Source organism: Nycticebus coucang, chromosome 21, assembly GCF_027406575.1.
Source record: "Nycticebus coucang isolate mNycCou1 chromosome 21, mNycCou1.pri, whole genome shotgun sequence".
In the NCBI taxonomy this organism is placed as follows: Eukaryota; Metazoa; Chordata; class Mammalia; order Primates; family Lorisidae; genus Nycticebus; species Nycticebus coucang.
The window spans coordinates 66,358,728-66,386,519 of NC_069800.1; the positions used below are offsets into that span (position 1 = coordinate 66,358,728).

Genomic DNA, 27,792 nt, shown 5'->3' on the forward strand with positions numbered 1-27,792 from the left:
GTCTGGTCATTCTCCCTCATCCAGCTCATCTCAGGATTCATATACATGCACTCCTGACTTCTGCAAACTTCTTTTAAAATAAATTAATTTTAAATAAACTAAAAAGGAAATATTTGTGGAGTGTTATTGGGATTACCTGTTAACTTAAGCAACTCTCACAAGTCTTTACATGAGCTAATCTCATCTCCCGTTTTACTCCATTCAATGTTTTCAACACCCTTTGAAGAAATGCTGTTAACGTTGAAGAAACCCAGGCTCAGAGGAGTTAAGCAACTTACTCAAAGTCACACAGCGGGGAACATTGGTAGGAATTCAAACAGGGCCCCACACTGAGGGACTCCCTCCTGAGTTAATGTCAAAAAGAGGATCGTTCACTTTAGAAATCAACGGGCTGGAAACCCCCTGGATGCCCCAGGCTGGGACGCTCTCAGGGCACGTCCCCAACCCACCCCGGGAGGTGCGCCCAGGTGGGGCACTACTGACCGGACCTGGGAGCCAGACCCAGGCGGGCAGGGACCTTCGCCCGGCGGCTGCTCTCCCACCGCCTCTGGCACCCCCAAGGCTCCGCCCCGCCCCACCTGGCCCCATACTGGGGCGGCCTTCCCCAGGGACCAGGGCGGGAAACTGCGGCTTCCCTTCACTCCCCCACCGCTCCGGAGCGGCCTTTCCCGAGTCAGACTGAAAGTCCTTGCGTTCTCGGCCTCCCCGACCTGCAGCAACACGACGCCACGTTTTTGGGGGCGCGGTGTGTGGGGGGGATTAGTCAGCGGAAGCGCGCGGCCCCTCGCCGGGCTCCGTGGGCGCGCTGGGCTCTGAGCACTGGCGCTTGGGGAGCGCGTGGCCGTCCCATCGCGGTCGCGTCCCGGCACCTCGCCCCTCAGTCCTGCCCGCGTCAGCGCCGCCCCCGCCGCGCCCCCGCAGCGCGCTCTCACAGCTGTCACCTGGGTGGGCCGCCCGGGGAGCGGGGGCGGGGCGCGGGCCGGGCCCGGACGGCGCTGCCATTGGTCCAAGTGGGTGAGGCCAGCAGTGGCGGCGACAGGAGCTCCGCCCATCTTCTGCAGCGGGGCGGGCCCGGAGAGGTTGAATGAAGCGAGAGCCGGCTGCGCGCGGCGGCCAGAGCGTGGAGCGGAGCGCGGCGGCGGCGCAGGCACGGTGAGTGCGCTGGGAGCCGGGCGCGGAGGCCGGGCGCAGCCGTGAGGTGCGGCCCAGGTGCGCGGGCCCTGACCTGCTGACGTCAGGGGCGCGGCAGGTGCCCTCTGACGTTGGGCGGGGGCCGGCGGGGGCCGGGGCCTGAGCGGCTGGGGATGCCGGGTGCGGCCAAAGGCCTGGGCACCCGCCGTGCGCCCCAGGCCCCACCGCCGGGGGAGGGCGAAACCGAGGCGAATCGGATGCAAAAATTGCCCCTTCTTGCTGCCAGCTTCCCAGGCACTTCCCAGGAAGCCCCCAAGCCGTGAGAAGGCAGGCGGAGGGGGAAGGGGACCCGGCTACAGCGGGTGCGGAGGGGAGGAGGATGGGTTGTGGCTGCGGGGTGGGAGACTGGGGAGAGATTGGACAGATCAGCCGGGGTTGGGGGCCCGAGCAAGTGGCCAGGAGAGCCCCAGGCAGGCAAGGGACGGTTAGCGCCTCCCTGCGATGCGGGTTTGTGGGAGGCAGCCACCTGCGGCGGCGGCCGCTGCTGAGTCAAGGAGGAGATCGTCGCGCACAGAAGTTTCTCGCGGGCGGGCTTTGTTCGCGCCAGCCGCGATGAAGGCACCTCCCGGGGGGAGCGCGGGCGGAGCGATCCCCGTGGGCCGGGCTGGGGGCCAACGCTCCTGTGCCCCTGTCTCCGCCCCACCGCGCGAGGTCCAGGCTGTGACTGGGGCGGCCTGGGCGCCCTCGGGGTGCAGGCAGAGGCCAGGGTGCCCTTGAAACTCTGGGAGGCTGGAGAGCCTGGCCAGGAAGGATGGAAACCAGGGTGCTGGCCTCCTGTGGCTGGCGCGGGTGCATTTGTCCCCGGATGGGGAAACCCGAGGCATACACCGGACTTCCAGCTCCGCGGGTGAAGCCGGCTCAGGCATTTCCACGCAGGTCAGGGCAGCCCCTCAATGCCCGGGCTTTTGCATCAGGGAAGAGAAGCCTGCTGGGTCCCCGGGGTGGTGTCTGCCGTGCTCGGTCCTCTTTCTCGCTGCAGTCAGACTCCGGCCTGTGTCTGTCTTGGACACAATGGGGCTGCAGTAGTTTTCCACTGCGACAGGATCAGCCTTTTGGTTAATGCTCCTCAGCTGGGTTTTTGGAACTCAGGTACCTCTGTCTAATCAGAAACGGGGTGTGGGGGAGTCCCGTTTTTCTGAGGGTCTCTTTCTCTGCGCATTGAGGAGCAAATGGGCTTCGGTAGAGAACACACATCAGTTTTAGGGGCTCCATTTATGAACCCAGTAATGACGTGGCAGTGAGGACAGGAGCTGCTACTGAGCATGTGGACCTCCAGATCCCACTAAGTGCTCTGAGCATCACCTCACCTCATCCTCACAGCAGCCCCTGAGGTGCCTGTCACCGTTCCCACTTTATGGATGAGTACACAGAGGCACCGAGAGGTTAAGGGACTCTCCGGGGCCACACCGCTGGGAAGAGGCCGACAGGTGCTCCCCTGCTTCCAGGCTTGGACTGTTTCATAACTGTTCTTAAGTGGGAAAGACCCAGAGGTGCCGGGCCTGAGATTCCAAACAGTAAACCAAAAGGTGAGCCCACGACTAAGGACACAGATTGTCAATGGTCATGGGGCAAAGGTAGGGTGTCTCTCTGGGGTGGGACCACATAGCCCAACTCTTCTCGTGCCACTGGAGGGAGCCAGGATTGGGCCTCGGGGTTGGACCCTGGTGCTGGCTGGAGCCAGATTGCCCAAGTGCCCTGTGTGGGGACCTGTCCTGCTTTCCTGCCAGGCAAGGCCAGCAGGTACTGCCTGGAAAATTATTCACAGGGCTACTTCCCTCCTGCCTGGCTATGACTTAATCCCTGGCTCATGGGGTGTGGCCCCTGCAGCAGGTGCTGGGAAGCCCCATGGTGGTGGTAAGGATGCAGGTGAGATTAGGGCAGGGCCAGCTGTGGGTGCTGTGAACAATGGCCAGGTAGGGAGATGACCCATCCCTGATAGAGCAACTGACTTCCGGTGGCTGAGTCCAGAGCCAAGCTGGCTCCTACCACACCTCTGGTGGACCCCTGGGCTTGACAAACCCCCATTGCAGTGAGAATTCCAGGTCCGTGTCTGACCTCCAAAAGGCAATGGTTTTCTCAGCCCACTGTGGAATCAAAGTTAACTGGACAGGCTTAGTGCAGGGCCTCCAAGGTGCTAATCCATTCCCAGGTCACTGCTGCTGAGCCAATATAAATCCATGACTTCGAGAACAAATAAGCTGGGACAAATGTAGTCACTGAACTGTCCCCAGGCACAGAGAGGCTGCTGTGAGGCCTGATGCCTGTAGATGAGGTAGAGGCCCCTGGGGTGCCCAGCCGGGCAGGACGGGAAGGCGCGCCAGGCACACCCTCTTGCTTCCTTGCTGCACAACACGCTGGGTGTGGACACCGGCCACAGAAATATTCCTTCCTGGGCCACGTGACCTCCTCATTCTCAACAGTGGCAAAGAGCCCATTGTTAGCTTTGGGAAGGGACGAGTGATAGCCCTCAAAATCTCCCCACCCTCCTCTGTTCTGGCAGGACCAGGCTGTGGACAGGTCCTCAGGGAGAGTGGCCATGGTGTGAGGCAGGAGGCACAGTGGCTATGATGTCTGTGTGACTGGTGGACCCTGTGGCCCTGCTGGGGGTACTGGCCCTACTGCCAGAATGCTGGACCCTGGGCAGAGTTCTCCCCTGGGTCCCTGCCATCGTGGCAGTTGGGGGCCTGGGCTTGAGTTTTCTTCCCTCCTCTGGCCTTTGCTTAGCCCTCAGCTGGCCTGCTATCCCACGTGGGGCTCTCCCTCAGTTGCCACAGCACAGTCCCCTCCCTCCAGTGTCACCCACAGTTAGAGTCTTGGGCCAATTTCCGGAGAGGATGGATGCTCTTTCAAACCACATGACTTTATGAGAAGCTGCTCACGGTGTAGCCCAGAAGCCAGGCCCAGGCATAGGGTAAGGGTTGCGACCACAGGCCAGTTTCACATGTGGGTGGTGAGAACCCAGACCTTGGGGCTGGTGTCTTCCAAGCATGTCCTCCCCTCCCCATGCAGTCTGGGCTACACTGGCACATCCCTCACCCTGCGCATAGTCCTTCCCTTTTCTTGGTGGCATTTTTATCTGGCAAGCTTTGGGGGGCACCTGAGTCATCATTCCTTGGGCCCAACACAGAGAGAACTTGGGTTCTCCAGGCTGAGTGTGGCGCTCCACTCTGCCCAGGCTCACGGGTCCCTGGGTTTTGTCATGAGATCTGCTGCTCAGGAGACCCTGCTGGACTGCTATGAAGACTCTTGGCCCTAGGAGGCCCCCTGGGAGCAGAGTAGTCCGGCTGTGCCGGGCAGGTCACTTATCTGGACATTGCCTGCGCCCCAGGCATCCACACCCTTCGGGATTGTGTCCCTCCGACAGGGTGGAGGACCAGATTTGTGCCCCTTTGCTGGCAGTTCCTCTGAGTTGCCCATCTCCCCTTTCACCCCCAGGCTTCCCTGGAGGAGGGATGTGGAGGGTACCACCCTTCTCATCACCTCCACCTCTACTCTAGAGGTGCAGTCCCTGCTCATCTGCAGGCCCCAGGACAGAGTCCCAAGGTCAGGGAGCAGGAGCCCTGGGCTTCTTTCCCCTTCCCCGAAGGACAAGGACCGGGACCCTCAAGGAAATCCTCTGCCTGCAGGGAAACATAGGTTACAACTGTCACTTACATGTTTACTCACCAGCAGCTGAAGCACAAGGGGAGTGGACAAGAGTGAGGGGCAGTGGGACGGGTGTGAGACCTGCAGGAAGGGCCCTGTGCTGATTCCGAGTCTGTGCTCCTCACCAGCCCCAGGGACACCTGAGCCCCCCCTGAGCAGAGAGGCTCAGAGCTTATTCCCTCCTGGTCCTGAGCTCATGCTGTGGGGAAACCAAGGCTGAGAGAGGCCCCGAGGACTTGCCTGGCTTGGAGTCAGCCTCTCTCTGCTTTTATCTGCCCTTGAATAGCAGGGGGTAGTTTTCAATTCTGTGGTTCAAACATTATGAGTCAGGAACAAGAGAAACCTTGTGCCTGGCCCCCCAGCTTGCCCTGCCTTCCCTGCACTCCCGGAGCAGTGGATAGAGATGAGGGCCATAGAGGACACTCCGAGAGGGAAGGTGCCTGTGCCCAGCCTCCCTTTCTCTCACCTCTTCATTGTTGGCCTCCATGCAAAGCAGCCAGCTTCCTACTCCCAGCCTGAGGGAGGTTACCAGGTAGGCAAATTGGGGTGTACCAGGCACTATTGGCTGCCCCGAACCTGCCACCCTGCACCTGTGCTATAAATACCTTGTGCCTCATCTTGAGGAAGTGAAAGCTCTCTTTACTCACCCTATTTGAAGAAGAGATGCCAGGAGGAATTTAGAAGGCATGAACAAGTCTGGGTGTCACAAGGGGAGGGCTGCTGGTGTAGGGAGGGGCTGGCAGGGAGGGCTGCGTGGGTTGAGGCCGTGGCCTCAGAGCAGATGGGTACAGTGGGGAAGGGCCCCATGTAGCCTCCTGCACTTTGTTGGCTGGAACCTAAAGAGAAAGGAGAAAGGGCCCCTGTGGTTCTGCCTGGCCTGTGAGTTCCTAATGGGACTTGGGGACCGGGGCGAGAGGGAGGGTGTCCCCTACCATGGAAGCAGCACTGTCTGCCCACCCCAGCTCCAGGCCTTCCTGGGAACATTGCAGCCAGACCATCGCGCAGGGAGTCAGGCAGGGCAGGACCAGAGTCTGGCCACTGTCGAGGCTTAAAATATTACATAGAAGCCCTGCAACCTTTCCACATGCTCACTGGGAGTCCATGCCTTGCAGAGGGCTCCAGCTAGAAAGTGAGGAAATAAGGAAGCAGTCATAACACGGGGGATGCAGCGGGGACCCCCAGCCTCTGTGCTGAGCCGCCACTGCCTTCTTACAGGGCAGTTGTCCTAGGTTCCTGAGGAGGTGGAGCCAGGAGTCAGCTGAATTCTTCCCCGAAAGAGCCTGGCCACATGGTCTGGGCATAGGCATGGAGAAGCCAGCACATTCTACCCTGAGACCCAGCTGACCAGCCAGGCTAGGGTGGGGAAGTTGCAAGGGAACTCTGGTCACCTGTGGTGTCCTCTTAAAATGGTGAGCACAGACACACACACACACATGTACATGCACATGTGCCTGCACACACATCCTATCCACTGAAGCCCCAGGTCTGCACCTGCACTAGAGGCTCCAGGGTGCATGTCATCCTCCTGCTAATCATCTTGATCTAATCCTCAGGACTCTGCCTGCTCTCTTGGGCCTCTGGCAGCAGCCCGGCCCCTTCCCGCCTCTGCCACCTCTCCTGTTGTTGTGGATCAGACCTGAGCCGGGTCTAGAGGGGTGAAGTCTCCCAGGGAGAGCCACTGTCCCCTGCCGGGAGGAGTGGAACATCGGGCCACAACTTCCAGGCTCCATTTCAGCCTCTCCCAGCCTCAGACATTCTCTTGCAGGAGGGGGTCCCAGAGCAGTGGGCAGCAGATAGGGGCCAGGGTGAGCAGGTGCTGGGAGGGCCATAGGCAGAGTTGCCAGCCAGGTTCCAGGCCTGGATACCACAGGCCCTGCACTAGGGCCCCTCCCTAGACTGGGAGGTCACTGACTACAGCCCCTGCGGAGACTTTGTCCCTCCTCCTGGCAGTGGCTGAGAGTACAGGCCTGCGGGGAGCATGAATAGCTTTATGGGGGCTGAGGAAGCCACCTTCTTCTGTGCAGGTCTATCTCAGCAGGTCATGGGCACAACCAACAAGGCCCACAGAAGAATGTTCATGAACATGATGGTGGTGGTGTCCTGTGGGAGGTTTCTTCCCTGAGGCCTGGCTCCTGGCCTTGGATGGCACCAGGGTCAACTGCAGGCTTGGTGCTGGAAACCTGTGCCATTCTGATTCTCAGCCTCAGGCAGCTTGTGGCCAACTCTTAAGCGTGGGGGGTTATGGGAGTCTCACAGGGGGACGGTGCCCAGAGGAGGAATTCTGTGCGCCAAAGGGACAGAATGACCTTTCTGTATTAGTCAGGGTTATTCAGAGATACAACCAATAGGATATAAAGAGATTTACTGTAAGGAATCGGCCATGAGATTATGGAGATCTGCAGTCAGCAAGCAGGGGGCCCAGAGCCAGGTCTGAGAGCCTGCCTGGAGGGAAGGCGGTGGTGTTAGTCCCAGTCTGCAGGCAGCAGGCTGGCAAGCAAGAAGTGATGTCTGGATCCGAGTCCAAAGGCAGGAAGAGACCTCACGTCATAGCTCAAGTGGTCAGGGGGAGCTTGTGCACTCAGCCTGTGCTCTGTTCCACAGGTGGACAGGGCCCATTGCAACAGGGAGAGCCGTCCACTGAGCCCACTGATCCCAGTGCTGCTCTCAGGTGGAGCCACCTGCATGCACACCCAGAAGGATGTCTGGCAGGATGTCTGGGTGCTCCATGGCCAGTCAAGCAGACACAGTGGGTGCTGGTGGAAGCCAGGACAAGCCAGGGTTGGCTGCTGACCTGTGCCTCCCCTGGGCACAGTCTCTTGTGCTCTGTGGCTGTTCTGTGCCCAGCCCTGGTCTCCCACACGCTTTCTTCTGCTCTGTGCCTGCTGTTCCTCAGCCCCCTCAGTATCAGCCTAGCCTGCTAATTCAGGTTCCCATCAGATGCACCTGGCGCCTCAGTCCCCTGCATCCGAACACACCTGCAGGTGCAGTCTGTCTGCTCGTTATCTCCACCTGCGCAGCCAGTCCGGGACGAGGGGCAGTCATGGGCTCTCCCTGGCCCCTTGAAGGAGATCTTTGGGAGGAGCAGGTCCTTTGCACTTTGGCCCAAGGTTGAGGCTGCCTGTGGCCCCCATGTTCCTCCCCCTCTACCCCCCGGTCTTGGGGGGAATGTAGACACTTATCAGGAGAAGCTGTTCCCCTTCCTGGGGAGCTGAGTGTGTGGATCTGGGGAGAGGCAACATCACTTGCAGCCACCCATTCCCACCTTGGGAGCCCAGCACAAGCTTTTCTCATGATCAATTCCAAATGATCAGCTTTAGGCATGAACATGCACACGCACACGTGTGCACACCCACGTCTATACATGTGCACTCTCACATATGCACAATGCATGTGCATGCACATGTGTGTGCACACACACACGGGGCCTGAGAAAAAAGAGTTGGGAAGGGCAGGCCTGGCAGAAAGCCAGGAGCCTCTAGGGAAAGATTCCAGCTTAAAGGACAACCTGGAGCTGAAGCTCTGAGTGTGCTGCTGCTCTGTGCGTGCACTGTCCTGAGTGTGCTACTGCTGCACTGTGCGTGCACCGTCCTCAGTGTGCTGCTGCTGCTCTGTGCATGCACCGTCCTGAGTGTGCTGCTGCTGCTCTGTGTGTGCACTGTCCTGAGTGTGCTACTGCTGCACTGTGCGTGCACCGTCCTCAGTGTGCTGCTGCTGCTCTGTGCATGCACCGTCCTGAGTGTGCTGCTGCTGCTCTGTGCGTGCACCGTCCTGAGTGTGCTGCTGCTGCTCTGTGCGTGCACCATCCTGAGTGTGCTGCTGCTGCTCTGTGTGTGCACCGTCCTGAGTGTGCTACTGCTGCTCTGTGCGTGCACCGTCCTGAGTCTGCTACTGCTGCTCTGTGCGTGCACCGTCCTGAGTGTGCTACTGCTGCTCTGTGTGTGCACCGTCCTGAGTGTGCTGCTGTGCATGCACTGTCCTGAGTGTGCTACTGCTGCTCTGTGCATGCACCGTCCTGAGTGTGCTACTGCTGCTCTGTGCGTGCACTGTCCTGAGTGTGCTGCTGTGCATGCACTGTCCTGAGTGTGCTACTGCTGCTCTGTGCGTGCACTGTCCTGAGTGTGCTACTGCTGCTCTGTGCATGCACCGTCCTGAGTGTGCTGCTGTGTGTGCACTGTCCTGAGTGTGCTGCTGTGCACTGTGTGTGCACTGTCCTGAGTGTGCTGCTGTGCATGCACTGTCCTGAGGGTGCTACTGCTGCTCTGTGCATGCACCGTCCTGAGTGTGCTGCTGTGTGTGCACTGTCCTGAGTGTGCTGCTGTGCATGCACTGTCCTGAGTGTGCTACTGCTGCTCTGTGCGTGCACTGTCCTGAGTGTGCTGCTGTGCATGCACTGTCCTGAGTGTGCTACTGCTGCTCTGTGCGTGCACTGTCCTGAGTGTGCTGCTGTGCATGCACTGTCCTGAGTGTGCTACTGCTGCTCTGTGCATGCACCGTCCTGAGTGTGCTGCTGTGCACTGTGTGTGCACTGTCCTGAGTGTGCTGCTGTGCATGCACTGTCCTGAGGGTGCTACTGCTGCTCTGTGCATGCACCGTCCTGAGTGTGCTACTGCTGCTCTGTGCGTGCACTGTCCTGAGTGTGCTGCTGTGCATGCACTGTCCTGAGTGTGCTACTGCTGCTCTGTGCATGCACCGTCCTGAGTGTGCTGCTGTGCACTGTGTGTGCACTGTCCTGAGTGTGCTGCTGTGCATGCACTGTCCTGAGGGTGCTACTGCTGCTCTGTGCGTGCACTGTCCTGAGTGTGCTGCTGTGCATGCACTGTCCTGAGTGTGCTACTGCTGCTCTGTGCGTGCACCGTCCTGAGTGTGCTACTGCTGCTCTGTGCGTGCACCGTCCTGAGTGTGCTGCTGTGCATGCACTGTCCTGAGTGTGCTACTGCTGCTCTGTGCGTGCACTGTCCTGAGTGTGCTACTGCTGCTCTGTGTGTGCACCGTCCTGAGTGTGCTGCTGTGCACTGTGTGTGCACTGTCCTGAGTGTGCTGCTGTGCATGCACTGTCCTGAGGGTGCTACTGCTGCTCTGTGCATGCACCGTCCTGAGTGTGCTGCTGTGTGTGCACTGTCCTGAGTGTGCTGCTGTGCATGCACTGTCCTGAGTGTGCTACTGCTGCTCTGTGCGTGCACTGTCCTGAGTGTGCTGCTGTGCATGCACTGTCCTGAGTGTGCTACTGCTGCTCTGTGCATGCACCGTCCTGAGTGTGCTGCTGTGCACTGTGTGTGCACTGTCCTGAGTGTGCTGCTGTGCATGCACTGTCCTGAGGGTGCTACTGCTGCTCTGTGAGTGCACTGTCCTGAGTGTGCTGCTGTGCATGCACTGTCCTGAGTGTGCTACTGCTGCTCTGTGCGTGCACTGTCCTGAGTGTGCTGCTGTGCATGCACTGTCCTGAGTGTGCTACTGCTGCTCTGTGCGTGCACTGTCCTGAGTGTGCTGCTGTGCATGCACTGTCCTGAGTGTGCTACTGCTGCTCTGTGCGTGCACCGTCCTGAGTGTGCTACTGCTGCTCTGTGCGTGCACTGTCCTGAGTGTGCTATTGCTGCTCTGTGCGTGCACTGTCCTGAGTGTGCTACTGCTGTGCACTGTGCATGCACTGTCCTGAGTGTGCTGCTGTGTGCTGTGCATGCACTGTCCTGAGTGTGCTACTACTGTGTACTGTCCTGAGTGTGCGCTGTGCGCTGTACGTGCACTGTTGCTGTGCAGGGCTGCACAGCTCACAGGGCCACGCAGCTCACAGGCAGTGGCTGCTGAGCATCAGTGGTCTTCAGAACCAGCTGGCACTGTGTCATCCTTGTCATCCTTTCCTGTGGTGGGCAGCAAACATCAGGTCAGCTGGCCAATATTTAGCATAGGATTTTAAATAATAGGCTGAACTTTATATATTTATGACAGAGCTTTTAATGCAGATGAAGCAGCCGCCAACTTGGAGCTCTCTGGACAAGCTCTCACTAACACTAGCTGTCCTTTTGTTTTCTCTGTGGCCCTCATTAATCACAAAAGCTTAGCAATCTGGCTTCCTCTAAGCACTGTCTGGACTGATCCCCACAAATGCTTTCCCCTCAGCAGCCACCCCAAGGCTGGGACTGAACCCACATGGCCCGGGTGGGTCGGTGTTTTGCATGGGCACACCTGCCATGCTGGAGGTGCCGGCCCACTGCATGCTGGGTGGGACCCTCTGAGCACACCTGCTCCTTGTCAGGACAGGCCACAGGCTGTTTCTGCTCCAGGACTGTCCCAATCTTGGGATAAGGTCAGGTTGCCCATTACTTGAGTGTCCCCTGACCTCCAACACAACCCTCGGGGCACCTCCTGGCTCTGTGTGTGTGTGTGTATCTGTGTACAAACACCAAGAAACACACCCGCATGTTTCCTCGTGGCCTCTGGACTTCGGTGTTTCGAGTTTCTTCGGGTTGAGCCTATTGCATATTTCTGCCACCTCTCTCAGGCTGCTCTCTGTTTTAGAAGCCTGTTGGAGTTTGAGTCTAGGGGGTGGCAGATTGTGCCGTGTCCCTCCTGTGCCTCCGTGTCTGTCCTGCTGGGGTTCGTGCCCACCCATCTTTCCTAAGAGGTTCCTCCAACCCAAGCTCCACTGGTGTGACCGTGGGGACCACTAGCTTCAGTTGCTGGGGTGTATTGGATGAACATGAATCCCATTTCATTCATAGAGGAAGCCTGGAAACTGATTCTTGCGATGTAATAGCCACCCCACCCTCAGCTCTCTCCACCTGCCAGCTCCAAGGGCTGCAAATGAAGCCTGGGGGTTGGTAGGCATGGTCTGGCACCTGGGGAAAAGGCCCTGAGAGGGAGCCAGTGCTGTGGAATTTGTGCCCCGAAGCCTCAAATGCTGCTGCTGATAGCTGGGCCCAAAGTAAACAGGTCTGAGTGTGAGGACACATGACCAGGCGCAGCTTTTTCCACAAAGTCAGAAGACAGGCTCTGCAGGCAGTCGGTGGCCTCCTCCTAATTGCTGCTGCAGGCAGGTGGCCTGGGGGAGCCTGGTGCCCATTGGGGCTCAGACAGCACAGTCAGTGTGGGGCCTCTCAGACTTGGCTGCAGTGGGGCAGTTTATGCTGCTCCAGGGGCTGGGGAGAGGGGACAGCATAAGTTATCAAAAGAGGTGTGACTTGCCTCAGAGGGGCTGTGTGGAGCGACTTGCCCACTGCCCAGTGCTCAGTAGGATGGGTAGGCTGAGGGCCCAATGCCGGTGGGGGATGTGGTGGGAGGATTGGGAGCCGCCGGCTTCTGGGGCTTGAGGTATGTGGTGAGGTCACTGTGTGACCCTGAGGAGGTCAGTGGCAGAGAGGGCCATTGCCAGTTCTCTCCAATCCAGAAAACAAGCCCTGTCCAGCCCTGGGTGAGATCCCACTGCGACACCTGGCTCTGGCCACTCTGGAGCCCTGTTTATCTGCAGTCACAAAGTAAAGTTGTCCCTTCAGTTAAAAACAAAGTCAAAAGCCAGCAGTTTGCCGTCCCCACGTGCTGAGGTATTTGCCAGTGTAGCTCCACAGCCCCTTCATGCCTGCTGCTGCTCTTGTTACACTTGGCACCAGCTGAGACTATTCCTCCAAGACCAGGATGTGTGTGTGTGCGCACATGTAACGTGTGGAGTTGGTGGCCACATCCAACCGCCACCCCCACCCCCAGCTCCCACATGTATGTATGTGTGTGCACATGTGCACCTGTGTGCCTGTATGTGTGCATGTGTATACACGTGCATGTGAGCATGTGTGTATGTGTGTGTACCTGTGTGTGCATGTATGTGAGCATGTGTATGTGTGCATGTGTATACACGTGCGTGTGAGCATGTGTGTGTACCTGTGTTGTGCATGTGTATGTGTGCATGTGTATACACGTGCGTGTGAGCATGTGTGTGTACCTGTGTGTGTGCATGTGTATGTGTGCATGTGTATACACGTGCGTGTGAGCATGTGTGTATGTGTGTGTACCTGTGTGTGTGCATGTGTATGTGTGCATGTGTATACACGTGCGTGTGAGCATGTGTGTGTACCTGTGTGTGTGCATGTGTATACACATGCGTGTGAGCATGTGCATGTGCACCTTTGTGCATGTGTATATGTGCACTTGTTTACGTGTATGTGTGTGCATGTGTATGTATGTGTGTGTGCACCTGTGTGTGCACATGTGCGTATGTGTGTGAATTTAAGGAAGAGTCTGGTGCATCTGAGGTTCCCGTGGAGTCTCCCTGCAGGGCTCAGACACTGACCGCTGGGTGGCAGGAACCCAGGCTGTCAGGACTCACCTGCATGACTCACCCACAGGGCTCCCCTCCTCACTCTCCAGATTGTGGCCTTGCCCCAGTGGGCTCTGCTCTCATCACAGACCCAGAGCCACACCATGGAGGAACCAGTGTCTCTTCCCAGCAGTTCCAAGCACAGTGTGGGGATCTAGACCCTGTGACAGGGCTGCCCCCCTCACCCCTGCAGCCTACAAGATGCGATGCCCTGAGTGTAGGTCTGGCCAGAGTCTGTCCTGGATTGGGGAGGGGACTGGTCAGGGAGGTGGACATGACCCAACTCCATGCGAGGCAGGAGGAACCGTCGGCTGCCTGGTGCAGAGTGTGCCCATGTGCTCGTGGAGAGATGCCACTTGCTAACCAGCAGTTCCTCCCACAGAATACTTCAGGCCACTGGAATACCACTGGGTGACTGCCTCACATTGCTGAAGCCACAAGGTCCCACTTCCACCAGGCACAGAGATGCCCCAGCACTCGACGGGGGACAATCCCTTTGTCTCGATGCTGCCACTCCCCCTCCCCAGTCCTGCATCAGTGCTGGAAAACGGGGTGGAGCACACGCTGCCCAGCAGGAGGGTGTCCCTGGGCTCTCCCCTGAGCCCCAGCTCCCTGCACTCTACCACCCACAGCCCACTGGACACCTGCAGCCAGCCCCTGTGTGACTCTGAGAAGCACAGTGCCCAGGCAGCCCATGAAGTGCCCTACCTCTCGGCTGGGCGGCAGAGCGCAGCCTGCGGCTGGTCGGCCTTCACACCTGCGTGCCTACAGGCCTTCAACACGCCCAAGGGCTTCCTGTTCTTCCTGTGTGCAGCCTCCTTCCTGCAGGGCATGACCGTGAATGGCTTCATCAACACGGTCATCACCTCCATTGAGCGCCGATTCGACCTGCACAGCTACCAGAGCGGGCTCATCGCCAGCACCTATGACATTGCCGCCTGCCTCTGCCTCACCTTTGTCAGCTACTTTGGGGGCAGCGGGCACAAGCCGCGCTGGCTGGGCTGGGGTGTGCTAGTCATGGGTGCAGGTTCACTGGTGTTCGCGCTGCCCCACTTCACTGCTGGCCACTACAAGGTGCGGGAGGACGCGTGGGTGGTGTCGTGCCCGGCCAACAGGAGTGCAGTGTGTGGGGACAGAACCTCGGGCCTGTCCAGCTACCAGCTGGTCTTCATGCTGGGCCAGTTCCTGCATGGTGTTGGTGCCACACCGCTCTATACGCTAGGTGTCACTTACCTGGATGAGAACGTCAAGTCCAGCTACTCGCCCGTCTACATTGGTGAGTGGGGCCGGCAGGGGTGGGAGCATGGGCAGGCCGATGACTGCAGGGTGGACGATGACCAGGGAGCTGTCCGATCTCCTGTGTGGGCTTGTTTTCACCCAGGCACAGGGGTGGCAGTGATGCCACTGTTCTTGCCAGGAACCTAAGCTCCAGCGCTGCATGGGGGGTGTAGCTGGCCTTTCGGGGACCGAGGGACATGGCTGTGATATGCAGGGTGGTGCCCGGATCTGCTCCTGCAGGAGCCTCTCATTTAGCTGAGAGGAGTTTTGTGTGTGGATCAGTGATGGGGGACAGAACCCCTGACCACATCCGTCTCCCTGGACCATGTCTGCCAGATCCGGCTGCACAGGACAGGAAAGGTGGAGAGACTAAGGAGAGTCACTACACTGGGGGGAAAACGCAGGCAGCTCAGGCCCATGTGTCACAATCACCAGAGTTGTGTGTCCAGGCCTGGGGTGCTGCATGTCCCGTGGTTCCACTCTTCTGCTGGTGAAAGGCAGAGAGACCCTCTGTGCTTTGCCACCCACCCCCACTCCTGTGTGTGCCTCTTGCCTGGCCCTCCCAAGGGCACCTCAGTGACAGCCACTGTGGGCCTCTGAGAATTTTCCTCACATGCCCCTTGATCTCTGTCCATCTCAGCCACTGGCAGTGCCATCTTCTGGACCCAGGGCACACTGAGAATCCCGTCACTCCAGGGAGGGGATGTTCCGCCATGCTGACCCTTGCAGACTGATATGCAGGGCTGCAGGGTTGAGCTGCTGGGTCCCGGTTCTGGGGCCATTCCCTTTCTCCCAAGTCAAGTCCATGGTGCTTGCTGCTGCTCCCACCCTGTAAAACAGGCTCATGAGACAGAATCTTCGCTCCTTCCTGAGAGTCCACATGGTGTGTGCGGTTGGCTTTGGGGAAGTTTTTAAAAGTTTGACACTGACCAACATCAGACCCCATGGAGGCTGCACAGGAGGGGGCCTCTATTCAGAGGCAGCTCTGTGCTCACCTTCCCATGCCTCCCACGGGGCCCAACGTCTCTCTTCCCTTCCAGCCATCTTCTACACTGCAGCCATCCTCGGGCCAGCTGCCGGCTACCTGATCGGAGGTGCCCTGCTCAACATCTTCACGGAAGTGGGCCAACGGTGAGTGACTATAGGCACACCCTTGCCTGTCCCAGGACCTCAGCACCACAGAGCTGAGAAGTCTGTCTGCAGAGAAGTCCTGCGTGTCCCTGATGAGTGGGAGGTGTTGGGCAGGGTGCAGCATGGGTGCTGGGCCTCCGCAGGAGGAAGTCTGGGGCTGGCCAGGCCCTGCAGGACTCTGTGGTCCGTGGGTGGCCTTGGGAGCTTGGCCTGGCACAGGGGGCAGGGCAGATAGATGGTGGCCCGAGGCCCCAGTGCTTCAAAGCCCAGCCAGCCCTGGCCTGGCCACTCGCTCTAAATGAACTGAGATTCTTTTGTGTCTTTCATTTCCTTGTATCTTTTGTTTGTGGTGCCAGTTTTTGTAAATTTTCAGGGAAAGTGGAAAAAAAAGAGGGAGAGAGAGAGGACAGAGGGAGGGACAGAGAGACACAGAGAAAGTGAGGGGGACAGAGAGACAGTGACAGAGAGACAGAGAGGGACAGAGAGATACAGAGAGACAGAACAGACAAGGGCAGGGAGAGGTTGCTGACCGGGCAGGCCCTGGAGGGTCTGTCTTTGTCCCTCCGTGTGGGGCGCTCCTGTTAGGTTCTCCTGACTGCCCACTGAGGTATGTCCCGGGCACCACTACACCTTGGGCCTCTTTCTGCAGATGGCGCCTCTCGTCGGGGCTTCTAGTTCTCTGACCTCTTGTAAAAGCCTCCTCTGGCCTTGGGCTGATAACACGGGGCCAAGCGTGCACGTTCTGTGCAGAGAGCCTGGAGGTAGGTCGGGGCTTGCGGCCCTAGATCTGGACGCTTCTCTTGCTGTCGGCCACGTCCGCTCCGGCTCCGGGATCTGGGCCCACTTGACGGGGGGGTGGGGGCAGAGCCAGGGCCTGGCCCTGGAGGTGGCCACGGCATTTTGGTGCTAGAACAAGGCTCCCATGCCGGCTAGCTGCAGCCTCGTGGGCGTTGGCACTCCCTGTCCCTTCCGCCTCTCTGCTATTCTTTTCTCGGCCACCTCCTGCCTGCGATAAGCATTCCCAACAGCCTGGAGCTGGGACAGGCTCTTACTGTTCTCCGTGGCTGCCTGATCTGATGGTTCTTGCCTGCTTGCTTACAACCTACGAGCGCACTTGTGTGCAGACTGTACGAGCCTTAACAATCCCTTTGCAGGGAGCTCCCGGAGAGCTCCAGCTGGGCTCTCTGTCCCTGAGCTTCATGAGGCCCTGGGGACACCATCTGTCACCCTCTGCGCTGGTGGGGAGGCACACCTCACCCTACTGTTGCTTGCAGAGCAACTTCCCCCCACAGCCCTGCTGTAGTCCATCTGAGGACCAGCTGAGGGCACTGTTCACAGGTCCCGCAGACAGGTCAGGTGTAGAGCGTCTGTCCTAGGTATCCCAAGCTAGGGTACAGCAAGGAAGAGGTGTGACTACGGCCAGTGTTGCTGTCAGCCTGCGTTGATTATGCAGAAGGACCCTGGAGGTCTCCTCATTTACCCAGTGTGTGTACCTTGGAGGACATGGTAGCCACATGCTGACGCAAGTGCCACTGCTTCTCTTGACAGAACGGAGCTGACCACTGAGAGCCCGCTGTGGGTTGGTGCCTGGTGGATTGGCTTCCTGGGCACAGGGGCTGCTGCCCTCCTCATCGCCATTCCCATCCTCGGCTACCCCCGCCAGCTGCCAGGTGGGTTTCTCTGTCCCAGGCCAGCCCTGCATCAGGGAGCCCACCTCCATCCCAGGAGGCCGGGACACTCCCTTTCCGGTCCTCATCCCTGCCGTGCATGAGGCTGCAGCAAACCCACTCTCTGTCCAGCAGAGCCTTTGATCTCAGTCTTCCACTTGGCCATGGGGCAGAGCAGGCCTGTCTACCATGTGCAGCTGTCCCCATCCCAGGGCCTCCCCTCTACCCCAGCAGCATCTCCTCTCAGGCCTCGGAACAGGTTTGTCCCAACCAGAGTGGGGCTGTCAGCTTCTCCTTCCTGATGGTCCCGTGTGCGGCTGTCACTTAGGCCTCCCACCTCTCACACAGTTTCTGTCCCAGACCCAGGATGGGGAGGAGTCGGGGGCAAGGCCTCTAACTGACATGTGTCCCTCCAGGCTCCCAGCGCTACGTGGTCATGAGAGCATCAGAAACGCAGCAGCTGAAAGTTGACAGCTGCAGGGCTCAGAGCAACTCAGACTTTGGGAAAACGATCCGAGACTTGCCCCTGTAAGGATGTGGGGGGCGAAGGGGGAGGCCGGGAGTGGGGGGTGGCCACACCTTATGTCCTCAGCCCTCCAAGGGAGGGAGAGGCAGTGTGATCCCTCCAGGGTCCATGAGGAGGGTCTCTGTCATGACCCTGGAACTTGGGCTAAAAGATTAAGGAGCAACAAATACAGTCTCCTGGGCCAAGGGCCCCAAGACCCTGGGTTAGGGCAATAGGTGCTGTGGTCGGCCCAATGGGGCCAGGGGCCCTGCGCCAGTCCTGTGTGGAGGCTTCTTGGGCTACGCTAGCTCCAAGTGACCATGGAGCAAGTCTTATTCATGCCACTGTGTCCCCTGCAGACTGTGTGTCCCAGGGATCACCAGAGAAGCTGATCCAACCTGAGACCCTTCCCTGAGTGACCCGATTGGGCAACCCCAGCCCCCTCCACTGCCATTCATTAGGCCTCTCCTGCAGGTGTGCCCATGGGCGGGGCGTGCACAGAGGGGTGTTTGAGGACCAGAGAGGAGAAGCCCTGCCTGCAGTCCAGCCCCACCCCTGGGTAGTTAGCAGCCTGGCTGCCCTTGCTCCGTCCTTTCTGGCCTGGCTTTGGCCTCTTCTCATACTGTTGGGACAACCCAGGGACCAAGGCTGTTGGGGCCTTACAGTGAAAATGTAGGGGAACCTGGGTCTCTCCTCTGTATTGAGCTCTCCCCAAAGTTCCTGTGCCCACCAGCACATCCCTGAGTTCATGGTGGCCACATGGGGTGAAGAGCTGTGGGCAGTGGGCTAGAAGGGGCTGGGCCTAGGGCCACAAGCAGAAGCCCCAGTCTGTCCACTGAGCAGGGGTGAGGGGCCTCCCAGGGCTTTGCTGGGTGGCTTTCCACCTCCTGTCAGACTCCAGAGGAACCAGGAACTGCCCCACAAGGAGCAGTGACCCACGGGTCAAGCTGACAAGGGCCATAGTTGTCAAGGGTTGCTGACACATCCTCGAGAGGGCCATCCTGGCCCCTTAATACTCGGTACTGCCAGAGCGGCAGGTCCTGAGCCTGGTTGCCGCTGTGGACATGGGGACCCTGGGCCTCTACCACTTCGTTCGATGATAAGGAGGTCTATGCCCAGGTTAGCTTCTTGAGCCAGCGGCTGGCAGTACATAGATTCTGGGCATGCTGCCTGCCCTCCATAAAGCCATTACTGAGTCTTCGGGTAGACTCAGCACAAGAATTTCAGCAGAGCAGCCTGTAAGCTGGGATTAGCAAATGAGGAAGTTTGCACACCACCCCCTGCCCAGCCGAGCAGCCTGGAGTCCAGGCAGCCTCTCTCACTTCTGTCTAGAAAGCACCATTGAGCTGTCCCCTCCCGAGGAGTAGGCACTTGAAATTTATTGCCCAAATGTGCTTTATGGTCAGCAGAAATGATGCTGAGTCCTGGATGTGGTGACCCCTGTCTCCCCCAACCAGCTCCCTAGTCAGCAGCATTGCCACAAGGGACGATTGAACAGGGCCTTAGACCTGAAGCCAGGGCAGGTGAGACAGTGATAAGGGTCTTCCATACACAATTCCGGTGTTCAGGACAGATGGCCACAGGCTTGGCCACTGCCTGCCTATCCAAGCCCAGCCTTGCAGCCCGGCTGGGCTCTCTGCACCCCACTTCACTCCCTCCCAGAACCGGGGCCCTTGTGCTCAGGGGAAGAAGCCATGGTCTAGGAACAATGGTTCCCCCACACCCTGGATCTGGCCCGCTCTGACCCTCTGTCTCTTCTCTCTGGTCTCCATGCCACTCCCCTGTCCAGCTCCATCTGGCTACTTGTGAAGAACCCCACGTTCATCCTTCTCTGCCTGGCGGGGGCCACTGAGGCCACACTTATTGCTGGCATGTCCACATTTGGCCCTAAGTTTCTCGAGTCCCAGTTCAGTCTGAGCGCCTCCGAAGCTGCCACCTTGTTTGGTGAGAAAACTGAACCCTGGGTCCTCTGCCTTCTCCTTAGTCTCCAGATGAGTTGGGGTCTTCAGAACATCTAGAAAGATCCAGGTGGGGCACACAGGGAGGCAAGGGCCCCAGCCCCTGGTACAGGTGCTGAAGGTGCCTGGGCCTCTGCAAGTGAGGAGCTGCACAGTGCTGCCTGCCAGGAAGGCAGGACTGCGCCTCCAAGTGTGTGGTTTGGGAAATGCCACTGCAGCCCACTGACCACTGACAGGGTGGGAGAGCCAAGGGTGGGCTCCACCACTCACCTGGCCTCAGCCTCTGAGATTTTCTCCTGGAGGGTTTGGCCCTGTCTGTGCCTATGCGCTGGGCAACAGCTATCCCAGGGCCTGCAGAGGGTGGGCCCCTCATGAGAGATGTCTGTGGGCCCACCGGCAATCCTGTGCCACCTGGTGACATGCTTGCTGGGAAGGGCTAAGTGTGTGGGGACCTGCCCTGCAAGGGTCTATTCTCTGGACACTCCCCCACTCTCCCTGCCTTGCCTGGTCCCTCCAGGCTGACCCCACACACAGACCCCTACCTAGGACAGCTCCCTCTCTGTCCTGCCTCCTCCCCCTGCCCCAGGGCTCACCTCCACCACCTGCGAGGAGCCCCACCCACCCACCTGCCCCCATCACTGGGTGTCTGGAAGCCATGTGCCAGCTCATCTCAGCTTTGTGCCAGAGGCCAGTGGCTGCAGGGACTCAGCAGGGACTAAAGTGGCTAGGAGAGTGTGGTTGCCCAGGGGGACCACCATAGGAGTGCCCAGCCTTCTCATTAGGGCTGGGGAAACTAGGCCCTCCTCCCCTGGTCCTGGCCTGCCCCTGTGTCCTGTGGCCTTTGGAGTATTCTCCCTGCAGGCTGCTGGACAGGGCCCCAGGGGGCTCTGCCTGCACTGCAGCTGAGGCTTAGGCTCAGGGTTGAGCACTGCCAGGGGGCTTGAGCCCTCTGTGGCTCAGTTTCCCCACCTATAAAGTGGAGATGGTAAGAGCAGGGTTAATGCCCTGCCCAGAGGCCTCCAGAATCCTGCTAAGTCCCACCCTCTCTCCAGGGTACCTGGTGGTGCCAGCAGGCGGTGGCGGCACGTTTCTGGGTGGCTTCTTCGTGAACAAGCTCAAGCTCCGTGGCCCCGGGGTGGTCAGGTTCTGCCTGCTGTGCGCCCTGGCCAGCCTGCTGGGCATCTCCGTCTTCTCCCTGCATTGCCCCAACGTGCCCATGGCGGGCGTCAAGGATAGCTACGGCGGGAGGTGAGGGCCAGGTGACACCTGGGTGGGGGGAGGCCACTGAACACCTGCCAGGGCACCAGCAGCCCCTGGGAGTGGGTCAAAGTAGTCTGGGCTTGGGGATATCATTTCTGGAAAGGGTTATGATAGCACAGCGCCAGCAAGGGCAGTGCCCTCAGTGGGGCACCCACCTCTCTAATGACCATTCACATGATGAAGTTAGTCCCTATGGAGTGCCCCAGTTCAAGTCCAACTCTTTCCCCAGGGAGGGTTCCATCCATTTCTCGGCCTCAGCCATCTCCTCTGTAAAACGAGACAATCACAGCCCAGCTTACAGGGTCCTGGGAGTGTCTCCGTGTGGACATGGACAGTAGCCCAGGACTGGTTCCTGGGTGCTGCCGTGTGGTAGGACTTTGAGAGCCACCCACCAGGCAGCGAGGGAGGCCCATGTGCAGCAAACAGACTGCCTTGGCCAGAGCTTATTCCCCAGGAGCTCATGCTACAGATGTGACTCTGTGGCTGCAGCCTGTGACAGAGGGGAAGCACAGAGGCCCCTGTAGCACTGTCAGACATCACAAGCAGGGAAAGGGATATGGGGTCAGAGGCAAAGTGTCGCATACTCTGGGTGGAGTGAGCCTGAAGAGTTTGCAGACCCAGAGAGCAGATCAGGTGGGGACAGGCCATGCATGAGGCTGCCCTGTACCTGCAGGAGCCCGCATGCCCGAGCCTGGGTCCCATGACCCCTTCCCCCTACAGCCTGCTGCCTGAAGGCCGCCTGAACCTCACGTTGCCCTGCAATGCTGCCTGCCACTGCCAGCCGGAGCAGTACAGCCCCGTCTGTGGCTCGGACGGCCTCACCTACTACTCACCCTGCCATGCGGGATGCCCCACAGCCGCTGAGACCAACCTGGGTGGCCAGAAGGTGAGTGGGACACTGCCCGCAGCCCCTGACCCCCACCCAGACCCTGGGAAGGGGCCCCTGCTCCTTCCTCCTGTAATCAGCGCTGTTGTTGGGCTCCTCAGGTGTACCAAGACTGTAGCTGTCCTCAGAATTTTTCCTCTGGTTTTGGCCATGCCACTACAGGGAAATGCACTTCAACTTGTCAGAGAAAGCCCCTCCTTCTGGTTTTCGTATTCGTTGTAATTTTCTTTACATTCCTCAGCAGCATTCCAGCACTAACAGCAACTTTACGGTAAGCCAAGGGTTTTACTCTTCTCCAGAACCTTCTCTTGCAGCCCTGGAAGGTGGAGCTCTGCAGATCCTGTGACAGGGCTAGGGACACACCCGACCCCTGCAAAGCAGGCCTGTCTGTCTCTGACCTCTGGCGAGGTGCTGGCCACCTAGGGAGGTGGTGATGTGGCCAGGGGCTTGGCCAGAACCCAGCTGCTGGCATGGGGGTGTGACTTGGCATGCAGCCCCCTCGTGTGGGTACCAACACGGTGGCTTTCTTTTGCAGGTGTGTCTGTGACCGTCAGAGATCCTTTGCCTTGGGAATCCAGTGGATTGTGGTTAGAACACTAGGTACTGTGCGCTGGGAGGGCCATGGCCAGTTGGGCAGTGTGTTCACTGCATAAGGGCACCCAGTAGGTGTCTAGTCCCCCCTGAGGTGTGCATGCCAGCACCTGGCCATGTCCAGCCGGGAAAGGGTTTTATTCCCTAAGTGACCACTAGAGGGGCCCATCGTCATTCATTTGCCCAGAGGATTTCTTTTCCTTAGAGATCATGGGAACTCCCAACCAGACTCCACATTCCCAGAGAAAGGAACACTGAAATCTCCTTTCCCCATGAGAGCCCCCTGAGAACACCATGGCCAGCATCACCTTCCCAGAGCCTGTTCCAGGTCCAGCACTGCCCTGTCCACCCTGAGTCAGGTGCTGAGTGAGCATGTCTCTGCAGGGGGCATCCCGGGGCCCATTGCCTTCGGCTGGGTGATCGACAAGGCGTGTCTGCTCTGGCAGGACCAGTGTGGCCACCAAGGCTCCTGCTTCGTGTATCGAAACGCAGCCATGAGCCGCTACATGCTCATCGTGGGGCTCCTGTACAAGGTGAGCTGGGCCTCGGGGAGGGGTCCGAGAGTCAGCTCTCTGGATGGGGGGGCAATTCTTCCTCTGACAGCTCTGGCTTCAGGACACCGGGGGCTTTCTGTGGCTCTGATCGAAGCCCCAAGTCACCTGCGGATTCGTGACACATGGTGGCCAAAGAGGGAGGGGGAGGAGGCCTGGCCGAGGGTCACCTTCTGGGCTCAGTCCAAGCCCCAGCGGCCCCCCAGCCCAGGCCTTGGGAGCAGTGCCCTTTCCCTGAGTTTGGCATGTCCCCTCGGGGTTGTGGCCCTGGCTGTTTGCCTTGTTAGCTGAAAATTTGGGGGAAAATAGGCTCTTTCTGAACAAGCAGCTTCCCGGGCCTGCCCACCTGCCCAGGGACCTTGGTCTTGTCCCTGTCCTGCTGCGTGTTTTGAGTCCCTGTCACTGAGCCTGGCCCTTGCTTCTCAAGCTGTAGAGAGAAACTTCCTGTCGTAACTCTTGGCATGCACTACCTAGGAAGAAACAGCATTTATATTTTGAATTCATTAGAGGGGAAAAAAAGCACAAAACTTTCAAAACAAAATGAAATCTTGGGACCTGTCACTCAGAGGGTCTCGAGGCCCCTCCCTGGGACAGCAGACACCCAGTGCAGCTTACGGCCCCCAGCCCAGGTGCTGTCCAGGAGGGAGCTGCCTGAGGGACGGGGAGACCAGCTGCCTATCTCCCCTGGGACCTGCAGAGCAGAAGCTGCAGGTTCACTTACAGACACAGCCCACTCTTACCTGAGACTTCACTTTCCTGGGTTTCAGTTACCCCAGGTCAAGTGAGGCCAGAAAATAGTAAACTGAAAGTTCCAGAAATAAACAATTCAGAAATTTAAAATTGTGCACCATTCCGTGTAGCAGGATGGACTCTGTCTCACCCTGCCCAGAGCAGATTTGTGCAGGGTCTCCACACTGCTGGCACTCCTGCCCACTGGCTACTTGGTAGCTGGCTCAGTTATCACAGGCAGCCAGGTGTCCCACTCTGGCCATTTTCGAGTCGAGTAACTGTCTACCTAAATTAACTAAGAGGCTCAGCTCCCATTTGAGGGGTGTTTATTCACGGGCAGAACACGAGAGTGGTGACCAGCACTCCTGTGCAGGCAGGTGAACTGGTTGTATAAGCAGGGGCAGTGAGCAGACTGGCCCCTTACACCAGGCCCACCCTGCATGTGATGCCCGACTGGTCGTTGTTACTCACTCTGAAGGGGTTGTTTAACATTCATTTTGTAAAGAGATGACCCTTTCGGGGTGCTGAGCCCACACCCTTTCGGGGTGCTGAGCCCACACCATCAGGCGGGGCTTTGCAGGGAGCGCAGAAAGCCTGGCTACCAGGGAGGCTTCAGCATAGAGGTTGGAGGCCATGTCACATGATTCAGTTTTCAGGGCTTAACTTTTCTCCTTGGCATAATAAATTTGGAAGGTCCTGAAATTGTTTTATTTTCACATAGCCCAAATTTCACTTAACAAAGGCCCTGAAGTGCCAAGCAGTGATGCTGGTGACTGGACTTGCCAAAGAGAAGCCACAAAGCACTTCTTTTTTTTGCAATTTTTGGCCGGGGCTGGGTTATGAACCTGCCACCTCTGGCATATGGGGCCAGTGTCCTACTCCTTTGAGCCACAGGACTACCCACACAAAGCACTTCTTTAAGGGAAAGGGGACCTTGGCGTCCCTGGCTGGGGCTTGATTCTTACCCACGGTTCAGGCACCCACTGAGGGTCTTGTGTCCCAGGATAAGGTGGGACCTCTGTGTAGCTCCTAGGAAGTCCTCTGAAGCTAAGGCCCTGCCTCAGGCACCCCCTGGGCTCCATGTAGCCCACAGGCACCATGTCTGGCTTCCTATCAATTTTAGAAGGGCCAGCAGAGCCCCCGTGAGCACCTCCACTTCCATCACTGCAACCAAATCAAAGCAGCCTGCTCCGTGAGCGCAGTCTTGGGCCCTTAGCCCAGTGGGAACTCCGGGAAACAGCAGTATTTGCATCTAAAACCCAGAATTTAAACCTTAGGCATGTACAATTCCTCTGTGGCCTGGAAAACTCCACGCCATCCTTAGGGCTTGCATGGATTTCTGCTGTGGGTGCGTCCCATGAGGTGAGCGTGGCCCCTGGCTGCAGGGGAAGAAACAGAGACTCTGTGGGCTGAGAACTGCCCATCAGGATGGCATGGGCTCCTGCCCAGCCATGGGTGCTAAAGGCAGACCAGCTGTTTCTGTGACTGTTGAGACAACAAACCACCAACCAGGTAGCCTAAACGAACAGAAAGAGATCTTTGCACAGTTCTGAGACCAGAACAAATACAAGGCATGGGCAGGGCTGGTTCTCCTGAGGCTGGGGGGTCTGTCCTGGTCCCTCTCCCAGCCTCAGGGCAGCTCCAGGCCATCTTGGTGTACACATGTGTCACCCAGCTCTGTGTCTGTCCAACCCAGTCCCCTCAGGGCCTCTGGTCTGAAATCTCCCCTCCTTCCTCTCATAAAGACACCGGTCATTGGATTTAGTCACATCTTAAATCCTAGAGACCTCATCTCAAGACCCTTAAACTAGTTTCATCTACCAAGACCTTATTTCCAGGAAAGGTCACAGTCACAGGTACCCAGGCTGAGGACATGTATCTTTCGGGGGGTGCACTGTCCCCCACCACAAGCCCCTCATGCCTCCTCCCGCACCTGTGTTTTCTGTCATCTGGTGTCTTTCCTTCTGTAACTCTGGGAGCCAGGTATATGGGAAAGCTGTGTCTGTTCCCAGAGCAGGTTGGGCTCTAAGACCTTGTGAGAACACTATAGGTGGGGTGGGGCAGGGCCCCAGGATCCTGGCCAGCATGCAGGGCTCCGGGGGGTGGTGGTGGGGGCTCCCAGGTGCTCTAGCAGCTCTCCCTTCTCCTCAGGTGCTGGGCTTCCTCTTCTTTGCCACTGCCTGCTTCCTGTACAAGTCCCCAGCAGGGTCTTCAGATGGCCTGGAAGCTTCTCTGCCCAGCCAGTCCTCAGCCTCCGGCAACCCCACAGACTTGCAGCTCCAGAGCGATGTCTGACCATCGACCCACCCACCACAGGGACACCAGCAGCTCCTTGGCACTTCTCCAAGCCTGCCTCTGTCCAATTTCTTCTCTGAAGGGCCAACTTCTCACCCACGCTGCAGAGCTGAGGCCCTTGGAAAGCCATGCACTGGTTCTGGGGCCTGTGGGGCTGTCCCTGGGGGAGACTGGACCACAACGTGAGGTGCATCCGAGATGAAGCTCCTGAGCAGGACCCATGGAGGCTCACGGCCGCCTGCCTACCAGACTTGCCATGGGCCTCTGATGCATAGCGAAGGCCCACATGGGACGGCAGTTCCCCAGAGCGACTCTGCACAAGAACCTTCTGCTTGGCCTGTGGTTTAAAGTCTCCTGTGACCTCCTGTCCTCAGAACTGAGTAGCTCTGCAGTGGGAGCAACGTGCATAAATATAAATTTATGGACCATATTTTGCATAAAAGCATATTTATAGAATTTGTTTTGTACCTGAGTGTGTGGACAGGGGCTGTGACTCCAACTGGGAGGACGCAGGGCTGTCCGCCATGGAGGGTTTGTTTGTGTGTCCTAGTTAAAACTGCACATGTAATATATTTTCTTATTTAAATCAGACGTCCTGTGCCATTTGTCTTGCACCTGTCACTCTGTGGGATATGGTGTTGTTGCCATCCTGGGCATGTGACCAGCAGAAGGCAGGTCCCTGAGGCAGGTCCCTGACTCCCAGCCCCAGACTACAATCCCGGTTCCCTGACTCTGGGTACATCTATTGATGACCTGGGCTCTGTCCTTGCAAATCCGGGTTCAGGATGGGGTGGCCGGATGCTGCTATTGGTGCCGGAGAGTGTGCATGCGGACACGTGTGTGAAAGCTCAGGGATTCTGTGTCTGCAGGGACTCTTGGGTGTCCTGGCTCCTCCAGGGAGGGTGGTGAATTGGGGCCGTGGCCTTCAGCTGTAGGGGCTGTTAGTGGGAGGACCTGGGCTTTGTGACAACCATTTGGCTGCATGTGGTTTATTTGGGGACTGATTCCGTGAGCACAGTGGGTGGGGAGAGTGAGAAGGGAGGGAAGGTGCCCCCTGCAGCAGAGACCTCCAGGAGCCAGTGTAGAAAACTCACCTCATAGTTGTCTGGGAGGCAATGGACAATCAGGCTGCTCAGAGGCCACTCCCAGCCCTCTGCCCCAGGTCAGGGTGCAGCAGGCCCAGGCCGTGAAGGACTTGCCCTGCATCCTGGCCACTCCTCTGGCTGCCTGGTGGCCGGATGTTCCCCTTGCATCACATGCAAACCTGACCTTTTGCTGTGGCTGGTACCCACCTGTCCCCTACAGGCCAGCCCTGCTCGGAGCTGATGCTGCCTGGGTCAGCAGCCAGTTCTCCCAGTCCCTGCTCCTCAGGCAGAGCCCTAGGACACACAGCCCATCTCCGGAGGGAGCTGACCAGCACCAAAGACAGTGGGGTGCAGGTGCCTGACCTCAGAGGGGAGAAGTGCAGATGCCTGGGCCCCTTCCAGGGGCCAGATACTGCAGGCCCAGGACCTCCATCTTTATGGAACCCCACCCCAGCCACCGCCGGGGCTGCACCTACAGCACTGGTTCCCCCCAGCAGCCTTGGATGTGTGTGGCAGGACCCTCATGGCAAAGCCTGTAGCAGCCTGAGCGCCTGGGGCCCAGAAAGCCCAGAGCCCACCATTCATCAAGAATCTGCCTGTGGCCTTAAAAATGTTGAGTGCTAGGATCATAACATGACAAAATCCCTTCTTGCAAAATCCATTGAGCACATCTTGAGTTTTCTGTTTACTAAAATGGAGAGGCAGCCGCAAGAGGGTC

At 58.4% G+C, this 27,792-nt stretch overlaps 1 protein-coding gene across 4 annotated transcripts; it reads left to right on the forward strand.

Moving 5' to 3' along the window:
• Positions 1-1,095: 1,095 nt before the first annotated feature.
• SLCO4A1 (solute carrier organic anion transporter family member 4A1) lies at positions 1,096-26,569 on the forward strand. Of its 4 annotated transcripts, none has more exons than XM_053573493.1 (12): positions 1,096-1,152; positions 13,521-14,414; positions 15,457-15,547; positions 17,096-17,217; positions 17,631-17,742; positions 19,509-19,663; positions 20,730-20,925; positions 21,658-21,823; positions 21,925-22,094; positions 22,359-22,423; positions 22,799-22,947; positions 25,846-26,569. In XM_053573493.1, the coding sequence occupies exons 2-12, from the start codon at positions 13,604-13,606 to the stop codon at positions 25,987-25,989; spliced, it is 2,181 nt and encodes a 726-aa protein (XP_053429468.1). In that variant the 5' UTR covers positions 1,096-1,152; positions 13,521-13,603; the 3' UTR covers positions 25,990-26,569. The 4 variants fall into 4 exon arrangements, with proteins under 4 accessions (XP_053429468.1, XP_053429467.1, XP_053429470.1 ...); XM_053573492.1 differs by lacking the exon at positions 1,096-1,152 and adding an exon at positions 1,357-1,450; XM_053573495.1 differs by lacking the exon at positions 1,096-1,152 and adding an exon at positions 1,982-2,067.
• Positions 26,570-27,792: the final 1,223 nt, after the last annotated feature.

Excerpts from the sequence above, each read along its gene's own strand:
- SLCO4A1 (XM_053573493.1), top strand. The coding sequence starts at position 13,604 with ATGCCCCAGCACTCGACGGGGGACAATCCCTTTGTCTCGATGCTGCCA. Across the intron at positions 20,926-21,657 it reads AAGGATAGCTACGGCGGGAG|CCTGCTGCCTGAAGGCCGCC; the intron begins GTGAGGGCCAGG and ends TTCCCCCTACAG. Across the intron at positions 22,095-22,358 it reads GCACTAACAGCAACTTTACG|GTGTGTCTGTGACCGTCAGA; the intron begins GTAAGCCAAGGG and ends TTTCTTTTGCAG.